Here is a 12,527-nt window from a genome sequence, read left to right on the forward strand (position 1 = left end):
TTTCTGAAGTGTTTACCCAGGCGCCTTCGTAAGGGACCCTTGAGGGGTTGTGTCAAAGTGTCGACTCGGACTGTCGTCTCGGGCGTGATCGTAGGCGTCTTCTCGAGCGTCTTTTTGGGGGCCTTGGAATTTCCTTGATTGCGGTCTTCAGCTTCTTCTCAAGAGCCTCTTCAATCGTCCTTTAAAGACGAGCTACAAGAGAAAGAAGAAAGTTTAGATGGGTATAGGAAGGTGGGAAACAAAGTGGTCGGATTGATTGTGAGGACTGCGGCTCGGCGGAGTTGAAAGCCAAGACTTTTTGAAAAGCTCCCCCAGCTTCACCAATTCAGATGTTCCCGACTGCGCCAATCCACCCCTCCTTGACCAACTCCAATTTATTAGGTTAAGGAAACTATTGACTCCTGCGATGGCGCAGAGTCTCGAATCCAGGCCTACAGTGGTGGACTTTCGTGAAGAAAGCCCGTGGGTGCAGCTAGCTAAGGCCCACTGGCTGAACACGAAGGTCCGCAAGGCCAAACCAGATGTCATCAAGAAGCAATTGTGGGATCCTTTGGAAGCAGAGGCTTTCAACAGTCGCTCGCTATTGATCCTGGAGAATTTGAACATTCTTGAGAAGTACGTTATCTGCATTCATGTCTACAGGTCTAACGCTAACTGTTCTCCAGGTTCCTTTGGCCGACTTACACAGAGGATGCGTCGAATCATCATGTAATGTTGATTGCATTGATCGTCAGTGTCAAGCATCGGGAGCACTTACCAATATGGGGTGAGTCAATGCGACATGATCTATAACGCGGCGAAGCTGACAGTTGCAGATATCTTCTCCGACCGCGCCGATGACTTCTCCAATCTCTTCCACCGTATTCTCTCCATGAGCATTGATATTTCACTTCCGACTCGCTCTCGACTCTCTATCATATCGTTTATTATCAGCGCCTTCCAGTCGCTCGAGAACGTCCTCATCCGCAAAGAATGCGCGCCGCTCGTTTCTATCTCGGTCTGGCACAACCTGGCCAGTGAGGAGACTAGAGATCGTATTATTGCAAAGGCCCCAACACTGAAAAAGGCATGGAGAGCCTCTGCTAAGCGATACGACGCTGGGGATGAAGCAGCGAAAGCAAAGATGCGATTCGAACGTTCATGGCTATACACGATGCTCTTGGATTTCCTTCATAGGTTGAACGGACCCGAAAAGGACCAGGCCGAGAACTTGCTATACTGTGAACGTTTCCTTGAGCTCTTGGTGGATCTCGAAAGTCAGCTTCCCACCAGGCGCTACGTGAACACGCTGTTGAAGGACCTCAACCTTCTGTCGGTTATCCGCCTTTCACAGCTCTACCGCGTGCCTGGTAACGCTCTCCTTCGCGACTTCCACAGCCTTCTCAAACATTTTGTCGAATTTGCAATTGATGATTACTCTGGTGAGGCTCTTTCTCCACAGGGAGTCTACGACCTGCATTGCCAGGAATTGGCCCAACTGCAAAGAACCTCAATGAAGTTTTTCAAAGACAAGCTCACGATTCTCGCGCTCTCCAATATGGGGTCAATTGCGCAGCGAGCGGATCTAGAGGGACAGCTATCTTCTCTAGACGAGTCGGAACTCCAGAGCCTTTGCTCTCTCCTAGGATTCCGCACAAGCTACCCAAAATCTTCGCACGTCACTCCAGACCGTCAGTTCTACCTGGAAGTCTTGGCATCTTCCTATGAACGCAAGGTGCCCTTCCAGGAAGTTGTCGAGAAGTTAAGTCCACTTCCGACGGAAGAAACCCTCTACGACCCGGCCTTGCTGAGGAATGAGACATACGACGGATCGAGGCCTCTGGCAATCCCAAAATTGAATCTCCAGTATCTGAGTCTTGGAGATTTCCTTTGGCGCTCCTTCCTTCTCTACCGATCAGAAGCATTCTTCCAAATCCGCAAGGACATGGAGTCCCTCGTTAAACGCATGCAGCCAAAGACAACACGCGATGGAACCTTGAATTTTGAAGGATTCTCTCGAATGGCCATTCCAATTTCAAAGCCTGCTATCGTTGATGTCGCACCACCAAAGGTCGGGGCAACAACCCCGGCCTTTGTTCGAGCGGAGATCGCGATAGAAGTGGGAAGACTTGCAGATAATGTTAGGAGAGAATGGGACTCACTCCGCCCCGATGACGTTGTCTATCTTTTGGCGGTCCAGTCCAGCTCGTCACAGTCGGAACAAGGTGCATCTGAAGCCCCTCGGATGACCCACCTTCGAACGGCCGAGATCATACAGGTACTTGACGAGCAAGGCCGCGCATTGCGACAAACTACTGGCCAGGCAAATGGCACCCAGCCCAGGGCACGATTGCGGAGATTGATCGTAAACTTGGATGCGGCTGCATTCAAAGCCGACAAGGACCAGCAAGCCCACGGCAAACCGGACATTTACCCCCTCATCAACGTGGTTGCACGGAGAAAGGGCCGGGAAAATAACTTCAAGTCAATTCTGCAGACGATGCAAAAGCTTATTGTCTCTGATATGACGCTTCCTTCCTGGCTCCAGGACATCTTCCTGGGCTATGGAGATCCCGCTAGTGCTCGATACACGCGGCTGCCAAGCAGACTTAGCACTGTCGACTTCCGAGACACACTTTTGGATTGGTCTCATTTGGTGGAAAGCTTCCCGGGCATTGAACCTTCCGGGGCTGAGAATGCCAGCTTTGGCCCGCCCTACGTGATTGAATATGTTAACCAAGAGTCTGCAGCAGAGCCTCATGCGCCGAAGAAGCGACGCCGAGAACAAGCCGCAGAGATAGAGGTGGCGCCTAGCAGTATGCGTGTTTCCACATACAAACCACCAAACCCTGGTCCCTACCCCGTCGACACTCCAAAATTGAACAAGATCCGATTCACCCCGGCCCAAGTGGAAGCCATCGCATCTGGAACACAGCCTGGGCTCACCGTCATCGTGGGACCGCCTGGTACTGGAAAGACCGATGTCACCACCCAAATCATTAACAACATTTACCATAACTTCCCCAATGAACGAACACTACTCATTGCACACAGCAACCAAGCCCTTAATCAATTATTCCAGAAAATCATTGCCCTTGATATTGATGAGCGGCACTTGTTGCGACTGGGTCACGGCGAGGAAGAATTGGACACTGATTCCAACTACAGCAAGTACGGTCGAGTCGAATCCTTCCTTGACAACCGCAATCACTATCTGTCAGAAGTGATGCGCTTGGCAGCATCAATTGAGGTCGAGGGTGCGCATGGAAATTCATGCGAGACTGCAGGCTACTTCAATACAGTTTACGTGCAGCCAACATGGGCCAAGTTCTGGGATCGAGCCAATTCCGAAGGAACATCAAATGAAGATATTGTCGCATCCTTCCCGTTCCAATCATACTTTGCAAATGCTCCCCAGCCCCTATTCGAAGCCGAAGCCACGAAGGAGGCAATCGTCGACACTGCTGCAGGTTGCGAACGTCACATCGCTCGAATTTTCTCTGAGTTGGAGGACATCCGGCCATTCGAGATCTTGAGACAACCTCGCGATAAAGCGAACTATCTCCTTATAAAGGAGGCACGAATCATCGCGATGACCTCGACCCATGCAGCTATGCGCCGGCAAGAAATTGCCGATCTAGGCTTCCACTACGACAATGTGGTCATGGAAGAAGCGGCGCAGATTACTGAAGTTGAGAGTTTCATCCCCAACGCTCTGCAAAACATGAAGAACGGCGAACTTCCTCTCAAGCGTGTTGTTCTCTGTGGTGATCACCACCAGAACTCGCCTATCATTCAAAACATGGCTTTCCGTCAATATGCTCACTTCGAGCAAAGTCTTTTCTTGCGACTGGCGCGGTTGGGTGTCCCAGTGATCAACTTGGATAAGCAGGGACGCGCACGACCTAGCATTGCAGAGCTCTTCCGCTGGCGGTACAAGGAACTCGGAGATCTTCCGGTGGTCGAAACTGCCCCCGAGTACCAGCAGGCCAATTCCGGGTTCCAGTTCGACTACCAGTTCATCAATGTCCCCGACTACCAGGGTTCTGGAGAGCGAGAGCCGACACCTCACTTTATCCAGAATCTGGGCGAAGCCGAGTACGCAGTGGCCATGTATCAGTACATGCGACTCTTGGGCTATCCTGCTTCTAAAATCTCGATCTTAGCCACATATGCTGGGCAAACAGCTTTGATCCGGGATGTATTGAGTCACCGCTGTGGCAAGAACCCCATGTTTGGAATGCCCAAAATTGTGACGACAGTGGATCGCTACCAGGGAGAGCAGAATGATTGTGAGTTGACTTCCTCCCAAAGCGTATTTGCATCACTCAAAGCATCGGAATTGCTAACATTTTTCTAGACGTGATTCTTTCTCTCACCCGAACTCGCAGCGTCGGATACCTGCGCGATGTTCGCCGTCTGACCGTAGCTCTCTCCCGCGCGCGACTGGGTCTGTATATCCTCGGACGACGGGAAGTCTTCGAGTCGTGCTACGAACTCAAGCCCGCATTTGACCTTCTTCTGCAACGACCGGATAAGCTCATGCTCGCGCCTGGCGAGATGTTCCCGTCGTCGCGGGAAGCCAACGCCGCTATTGAGGGCACGCCGATGGAAAGTGTCGAGCACCTCGGACAGTACGTGTTTGAGATGACACAGGCCAAGGTCAAGGCTATGGGTGATGGAGATATCACCATTGAGGATGCGGCGCCAGCTGGCGAAGATGACTATTTGGATGAGGATGAGGCTATGGGAGCTGCTGATGGGGATGAAGATATTGTATGAATTGTTTCGCAAGTTAAATGGTAACAGCAGCATCCAATAAAGGGATTTGTTGGATTGGGACTACTCCACGTTTTCTGCTTCTTTACATCCTCAGAGGGCCTTTGAATGGGCAGTTCATTTTACAGATTACATGGTTATCTACTACATGACAGCACTCAGTAAATGAAACTTGCGTAGAATTTCTGGTCTCAGGCAAAATGGTATCATTTGGGGATATGAACAGACCCATTGTGTTCTATAATCAGTCTTCTATGGCGACTCGGATTTGCTCTTCTCTTCGGGTGTCTTTCAATGTTCTCAATGACTTGAAGTAGATGTCAGACTTGTTCGACCAAAACGCTCCGGTTTCATCGATCGTAATACCCGATTTCGCTCTCATTGGTCTTTGAGCTTGTTCATTTCCTCCACAATATTATTGGGATCCTTCCAAGCCTGGGCCACGTACCTAAGGGACATTAGCAGTTTATTTTAGGAAATAGGATAGGGTACACACTTCGTGTGGCTCCCACGGGCAACGACATGTCCGTTAGGGTCCGTGAACTTGATGTTCGTGAAAGCAAGGGTCTTGCCAACTAAACGCGGCTAGTTAGTTGATGGCCGACATATGAAGCAAAAGATATGCGACGAAGAAGTCAGATAGCGTACATTTATCACAAGTCACCTCCTGACGTTGAAAGTTAGTACCCGTTTGGTAAGACTAAGAGGGATAGATAGAGAAAGAAAAGACATACGGCTAGGATTCGGTCACCAACTTTGCCACCTGAGTTCAAGTATGTGACTAGAGAAGATTTTATTAGAAACAGAGAGGTTGGGTGGGATACCGATTTTATAAACTTACCATTCAGGTCTGTTGACACACCCGTCGCGAACAAGCCGCGAGATGCCACAGCCAACGAGCCTCCGAGGTCGACTAGAGCATAATTTAGCCAAGTATCACAAATTGAGTGCCACACAGAATGATCCCCTACCCATGCTTGCAATGGTGCCCCCATGGAGGATATTCAAGCGGTTCTAAATGATATAGATGTCAGAGGCGGCGTTCCATGTGAGAACTTGAGTGTTTAAGACGGTTCCCAACTATGCTTGCTAGAGAGACTGCAGCACAAAGAGACATACTGTATGCTCCTTCTGAATATCCAGCTCAAAGTTGACCATACCGGGCCTGGCGGCTGTAACACGGAGCTATAGTATAGGTCAGTGATTAGATCAATGAAACTGCTAGGAAACTGGCTCAGACTTGCATTATTCAATAGCCTTCGGTCGAATTGAAGTAATATGTTAGTTCTTTTCTAATATCTCAAAGGTAAAGGCAAGTTGGGACGAATTCCATACCGAGGCTCCAGACCCGAGGTAGCTCGGAAGGACTCCCAGACCTATAGATAGCGATATGAATTAGTAGGAAGTGAATGATAGGCAATGAAGGTCTTGAAGAATTACCGAGCGGACAAATTTAAGAGAAGCCATTTCTAAAAAAAAGTGCCAAATTGACGAATGTCCTGGAGATGGAATGATATAGGGAGGAGTTAAACGAGTCCAACATTCTACTTGACCCGGCGACTCGGGATCACCCCGGAACTGCACTTTATGGCCGCTTCGGTCACCGTACCAGCGTCATTTCATCCAACCACTTCACCCAGACACTTTCTTCTGTCCAGTTGCCTGAGAACTTGGTTTCTCACAGCTAACTATGGCGAGTGCAACATCCCGTCCTCTGGAGTACCTGGAGGGTCTCCCCGGGACGACTTTTTATAAGCTATACCAACAGCCATCCACAGCCCTTGCGATCTTCCGGCGCATGCTGCCCGATCTAGGTACATTGAGCTCACCCGCACAGAAGGGAATGTTGTGCTAACAGTGCATATAGCAAAATGCTTTGTGATGGCTCTACTATATCTCAAAGACCCTCTTCCAACAGCTGATCTGGAAGTTTGGGTCAACTCAGAGAGCAAAAAGTGAGTGGCTTATCTGACAGGTCTGGCTCCATTCATTACTGACAGTGTTCACACAAGGGAACGGGATAATGCGCTTTCAATATTGGGTCGACTTCACATTCTATCTACGACCCTCACAGGCGAAAATGTCCGCGCATACATGATTACTAACCCATTCGCTGCTTCGCTTCGACAAGCTCTGATGGGTGCCGAGGACTCTCACTCTTTCGGTGTATTCTCCCAAGCTCCGGAGCACACCCTGACCTCGATCGCCGACTTGGACGAATATGCTAGACGACAGTGGGAAGGTGTTATGGGGTACATGGTTGGAACCAGTGCCTTGAGTGGACAGCGCGACGCGGTCAATTTGAGCAAGGGTGTCAAACAGCTTCTCCAAGCGGGACACCTAGTTGAGATCCGAGGCAACCGTGTCGACATCACCAAAGACGGGTTCGGGTTTGTGCTCCAAGACGTGAACACCCAGGTCTGGCATATATTGATTCTTTATGTGGAGAGCGCCGAGGCTATTGGTATGGATAGCGTCGAGGTTCTCTCGTTCCTGTTCCTTCTGAGCAGCCTGGAACTCGGATCGTCTTACAACAAAAGCCACATGACACCAAACCAGCTTCGCACTCTCGCGGACCTCGCAGATTTTGGTATTGTCTACCAGGAAGATGCTGACGCGACACGTTTTTATCCCACCCGTCTCGCAACTACACTTACATCTGACTCGAGCGCTCTGAGCAACCCTGTCACAGGCTCTCTTACTGGGCCAGCGGGGTCGTCTGGTGGCCCTGGCTCTGGGTTCATCATCATCGAAACCAACTACCGACTCTACGCCTACACCTCATCACCCCTACAAATATCGCTCATCTCCCTCTTCACAAACCTCAAATACCGCTTCCCTAATCTGGTCACCGGCAAAATCACCAGACAGTCTGTCCGTCGAGCCATCGAGATGGGAATCACTGCCGATCAAATCATCTCATATCTATTATCGCACGCGCACCCACAGCTGCGAAAACATAGCGCTGCTCAATCCAACGGCAAGGGTGTCCCGGCATCTGTGCTCCCGCCTACTGTGACAGATCAGATCAGACTGTGGCAGCTGGAGCGGGACCGTCTCCGGGCCACGGCGGGCTTTTTGTTCAAGGATTTCACCAGCTTGACCGAATACCAGGCCCCTTGTCAGTATGCCGCGGAGATTGGTGTGCTGGTTTGGAAGTCAGATCGGAAGCGCATGTTCTTTGTCACGAGGCATGAGCAGGTGGCTGCATTTTTGCGAAGTCAAAAGGTAGGCGGGAAGTAACATAGTTTTGCAAGGCATAAGACTTTCAGTCATTATGAATTTAGCAAAAGCAGAAGACAAGATATTCGGGGTGTTATGGATACTGGAAAGCATGTTACGAAATTACGACCCATGGCCGTTCGGCTGTGATATAAAAATTGTACAATAAACAACGAAAGAAGATTATGATCGAAAGAGAGGACTACCGCATGCCATATACATCGGATTTAACCCTCTGACCCGGATAGTTCGTTGCCCATTTCCGAGCCAAATAATAAAAGATTGAAGCGTATGGACTTATTCAACGACTTTTGGCAATGTTCTCGAATGATTCGGTGTTCAGCGTCTGAAATCTAAACATCTCATCTATTTCTGCCATATTCACCAAGGACCCCCCTTCTTTCTCAAGACCAGGTATTACAAACGTCCATGGATACTCAGTGCAGTCTAACTTAGTACATCACAAGCTGAGTCCAGGTGGTCAGTATAACCAGAGCATGATTTAGAAATTATGAAGTATACCCCCAGCATTCACCGAGTTCCATCCAGCTACTTACAAATCCAGCACATACTGCTACCTACATACCTACGTGCCAATCTTCTGCTTAAAAGTCACCCACTCACCCCCAACCCTCCTCCGGTAAGTAACGTAAGTATGCCCCCCAACATCATCCGGTAGAAGAACCCTAACGTCCGAGACCCTCGCCTCGGCCGGCACCTTTGGCACAAGCAAATCCTCATTCCGAGGCAGAATATACCCAACAGACGAATTGACACAGATATCGCCAGCATAAAAGTCCCCCTCTTCAACCTTAATAATCTCCTCCACAACATCCGCCAAAAGCGAACCATTCCACAGCCCCTCCCGATGCGGCGCAGCCCTTAACGCCCTCACAGCCTGCCGTCGGATCCGCGGGACACGGCACTTGATAGCCGTGTAATATACAGGTGGGATGTACCCCATCTCAACGGTGAACCCGTTCCTAGTACAATCTAGTGACTGCATATAGTAGTTGACTATGGAGGATTTTTCAAGAAGGTCTAGTAGAGAAGCTTCTAGGATCGTGTTCATGTCGGACACCTCCTTGAAGTTCTGGAAGGTGGCTTTCACCTCGTCGGATGCGCTGGCTATCTTAGAGAGATCATTTCCGTGGAATGCTGTTGCTGACCAGCTTTTCCATATATCGAGGAAGCCGGTCATTATTCTGATGAATTTCTCGTCGAAGCCGTCGAAGATCAGCTCGGATTCCGCTTCATCTGGCAAGAGGCAGACTGAGGCCATCATTGTGGCCATTTCGTGGTGCACCCGTAACAGGAGGTAGCCGGTTTGGTCTTTTCCTGATATCTTGTTGGTTTCGAGGTGTGCGACCGAGACGGTGTATGTTTTACGCCAGAGGGATAGGTCTGCGAGGATTTTGCTTTGTGTGTTGAGCATTTGTTGGTTGCTGGTTGGGGTTTGGGATGCGTGGTGGTCGTGGTAATGGTTTTTTAGACAGTGGACTCTGTTCAATAGGTCGTCTAGGCTGCGTCTTGCTTCCAGGAGGGACGTGAATGTGTAAGGGAGACTAGCGATTTGCGGGTCTGTTGTTACAAGATACATGTGTGAAGGTACATGACCAAACATGGCTGATTGAATGCCTAGTCGGGAATAGGCGTCGACTAGGGCATTGTAGGCAAAATCTTCTTCGGGGGGTAGAATGGTCGGCACCATGGATGATGGAGAACGTGTTGCGGATATATCGGAGAGAAGCTTCATGCCATATTGGAGATGTGCACACCCCATTTGATACTGTCCGCGCATGTATTCTAGAGTGATAAAGAGCATGCATGTAATCAGCGCTACCCGGAGAGAATAGCTATTGTTGGTTGTATTGGTGCGTAGATGTTGAATTGCCTTGTTATATTGCTGTAGAGTGAAACGCTCCACATCATATTTATTTAGCCCGGTGACATACCGCTGCTGGAACCGATGCGTCGAGGCCAAGGCAATGATAGCATGGCGCGCGGCGGGTTCCTGTGCGCTAGCTTGGAAAATTAAGGACTCCCAGAAGTCGGACGGAAATAAACCAGCGAACTTTCTTGCAGTTCGTTTGATCAGCCAGTCGAAGCATAGTTGTTCCTCGTGACCGAGGTTGCCGGCTGGAACTGGTGTGCAGTAGACTGATAGGGCCTGGTTGCTCTGTGGCTGCCCATATGGAGTTCCACCTCCTCCCCAAATGCCATAGCCGTCACAGACTCGGCTGGTTGATACACAGCGTCGGCAAGCTGGTCGGCCTTCGTCACATTTGACCCGGCGGATCCTTGACCCAATTAGGCAGAGCTAAAATGAGCATGGGCAAATACTTACTTGCAGGTTTTGCAGCCTGTTTTGGACTTTTTGCGGAATGGGACTTGTCCGTGCATATCTGCCGTTGAGGAATAAGGCGATATTGGAATCTCGGCTGGCTGAAAACAACACAGGTGGGGTCAGCTACGAATGAGAAATATCAATTGTGGATAACCTTCGAACCATGCCAAACGTACCAATAGGCGGTGGTGTGCTTGGCATGGATCGGGTTACATGGAGTGGAACTGATCGGAGTTAATCCTTAACTACGCCAAGATAGGATTGGTGCGCTCGCTTTTAATGTATTTTGATTGGCTGAGAGGTATCAAACGGTCTCCACCTAAGCAAACAACCTTGGAAAGTATATCGCTTCAGGGCTGTGAATGACGTCTTTTGTAATGGACTCAGCCTATAGATAGACTCAATGATCATTGGAAGTTAGGATGGAGGTGACTTTTTGTGGTACCTGTACAAATATAAAAAGCCCTGCTGATTCCTGGTCTGGGAGGTATTATCATTTTTTCCCCTGCAATATTCCAATTATATTGTTCACTTCTTCTCATCTGGATTCTATTCAATATTATTTCAGCCATGTCTCTTCCAACTCGATCCCTTGGCCGCAACGGCCCTCAAGTCCCCGCAATTGGTCTCGGACTCATGAGCCTCGGCAGTGTCTATGGATTTGCCGGTTCCCTTGAAGACAAGGTAGCTTTCCTCGAGCATGCCCATTCGATCGGTGCGCGATTCTGGGATACAGCCGACATGTACTTTGACAGCGAGGATGCAGTGGGAGAGTGGGTGAAGAGGTCAGGAAATCGCGATGATATCTTCCTGGCTACCAAGTTTGCTATCCAGTACGACGCCGCCACAGGTGGTCAAACAGTCCGCTCTGACCCCGAGTATGTCAAGGCTGCTTGTGAGAATAGTCTGAAGAAACTCGGGGTTGAGACCATTGATCTTTACTACTGCCATCGGGTAGATGGCGTGACACCTATTGAGAAGACTATCGAGGCTATGGTTGAGTTGAAGAAGTAAGTCACACCCCATTGGTTTAAGAGGCTCTACAGCTGATAAACTATCAGCCAAGGCAAGATCAAGCATCTTGGATTATCTGAATGTTCAGCTGCAACTTTGCGCCGCGCCCATGCCGTTCACCCCATTGCCGCGTACCAGGTGGAATACAGTGCGTTCACCTTGAACATTGAATCGTCCACCACCGATCTTCTGGCCACCTGCCGTGAACTTGGTATCACTGTCGTTGCATACAGCCCCGTTGGCCGAGGTCTCTTGACTGGACAAATTCAATCGTTCTCCGATATTCCCGAAAATGATTTTCGCCGCAAGCTCCCTAAGTACGCACAGGAACACTTTCCGAAGATCCTTGAACTAGTTCAGGGGCTGAAAGATATTGCCAATAACCACGGCAGTACTCCTGCCCAGGTTGCTATCGCATGGCTTCTTGCTCAGGGCTCTGACATCATCCCTATTCCCGGAACAAGATCTACCAAGAATCTTGATGAGAATATCCAGTCCGTCTTTCTTCATTTGACAGATGCGGAGCTGCAAGATATCCGAGCGTTGATCGCGCGGACTGAGATCGCTGGATCGCGGTATCCCACTGAGTGAGTTTGTCCTTGTAATCCATGTCGACATGTTGCTAATATTATTTCAGGATGATGGACAGCGTGTTTGGTGATACTCCACCACTCTAGGTCTAGCAGAGCCTCTTCTAATTTATATTGATCTACGATGTAGTGTTTTTGTTTAGTGTAGCACACATTTATCTACGAGAAATTTACTATACCATTAACATGAAAGCTTTATACCGAGTAGATTTGATAAGAAGCTAGGAGAAGATAGAGGGCAATGCAACTGTATTCGAAGTGCTAACTCTTGAAGAAGGGGGAAAGAAGGAGAAGGAGAGGAGACTATCTAGCTGGGAGTCCTGTCAAACAGGGCCAGGTGACACCGATCCTAACAAGATTTATTCAAATATGCCTGACAAGAATAGTCGGCCGCTTATACGGCCTAGACATGTCTTTTTGTTGGTCTTTTGGATGCTCTTTTTAGATGTACACGAAGGAGGTAAAAAAAAGCATATTCCGTGCAAGAGACTTTTCTATGTATAACCTTTGATATGATATATAAATACCCACCTGGGCACTTTTGTGTGGCTTACTGATTGGCCCACTATGAGTCCATAGTTTGGGTAACTCACTGT

At 49.2% G+C, this 12,527-nt stretch overlaps 5 protein-coding genes across 5 annotated transcripts; 3 read left to right on the forward strand and 2 right to left on the reverse strand.

Annotated features, from left to right (window-relative positions):
• Positions 1 to 307: 307 nt before the first annotated feature.
• N7455_000635 (RNA helicase aquarius) lies at positions 308 to 4,822 on the forward strand (the record flags this gene model as incomplete). Its single annotated transcript, XM_040958113.2, has 4 exons — positions 308 to 615; positions 666 to 766; positions 816 to 4,271; positions 4,340 to 4,822. Coding segments are annotated over 4 exons (4,287 nt in total), but the record flags the coding sequence as incomplete, so codon positions are not given.
• A 130-nt stretch (positions 4,823 to 4,952) lies between these two features.
• Positions 4,953 to 6,225, reverse strand: N7455_000636 (PaaI family thioesterase; the record flags this gene model as incomplete). Its single annotated transcript, XM_065603839.1, has 8 exons — positions 4,953 to 5,206; positions 5,255 to 5,333; positions 5,407 to 5,425; positions 5,493 to 5,539; positions 5,600 to 5,671; positions 5,730 to 5,772; positions 5,878 to 5,943; positions 6,199 to 6,225. 8 exons carry the CDS (start codon positions 6,223 to 6,225, stop codon positions 5,137 to 5,139), a joined length of 423 nt encoding a protein of 140 aa, XP_065462330.1. The 3' UTR covers positions 4,953 to 5,136.
• Positions 6,226 to 6,448: 223 nt separating this feature from the next.
• N7455_000637 (TFIIH/NER complex subunit TFB2) lies at positions 6,449 to 8,001 on the forward strand (the record flags this gene model as incomplete). Its single annotated transcript, XM_040958054.2, has 3 exons — positions 6,449 to 6,572; positions 6,626 to 6,713; positions 6,771 to 8,001. The coding sequence occupies 3 exons, from the start codon at positions 6,449 to 6,451 to the stop codon at positions 7,999 to 8,001; spliced, it is 1,443 nt and encodes a 480-aa protein (XP_040811454.1).
• Positions 8,002 to 8,566: 565 nt separating this feature from the next.
• Positions 8,567 to 10,383, reverse strand: N7455_000638 (Zn(II)2Cys6 transcription factor domain-containing protein; the record flags this gene model as incomplete). The annotated part of the gene is made up of 2 exons (XM_040958005.2): positions 8,567 to 10,280; positions 10,328 to 10,383. The coding sequence occupies 2 exons, from the start codon at positions 10,381 to 10,383 to the stop codon at positions 8,567 to 8,569; spliced, it is 1,770 nt and encodes a 589-aa protein (XP_040811542.2).
• Positions 10,384 to 10,897: 514 nt separating this feature from the next.
• Positions 10,898 to 12,018, forward strand: N7455_000639 (uncharacterized protein; the record flags this gene model as incomplete). Its single annotated transcript, XM_040958002.2, has 3 exons — positions 10,898 to 11,337; positions 11,389 to 11,928; positions 11,979 to 12,018. The coding sequence occupies 3 exons, from the start codon at positions 10,898 to 10,900 to the stop codon at positions 12,016 to 12,018; spliced, it is 1,020 nt and encodes a 339-aa protein (XP_040811451.2).
• Positions 12,019 to 12,527: the final 509 nt, after the last annotated feature.

Source organism: Penicillium solitum (genome assembly GCF_028829755.1).
Source record: "Penicillium solitum strain IBT 25940 chromosome Unknown utg000001l_segment0_segment0, whole genome shotgun sequence".
NCBI classification, from domain to species: domain Eukaryota; kingdom Fungi; phylum Ascomycota; class Eurotiomycetes; order Eurotiales; family Aspergillaceae; genus Penicillium; species Penicillium solitum.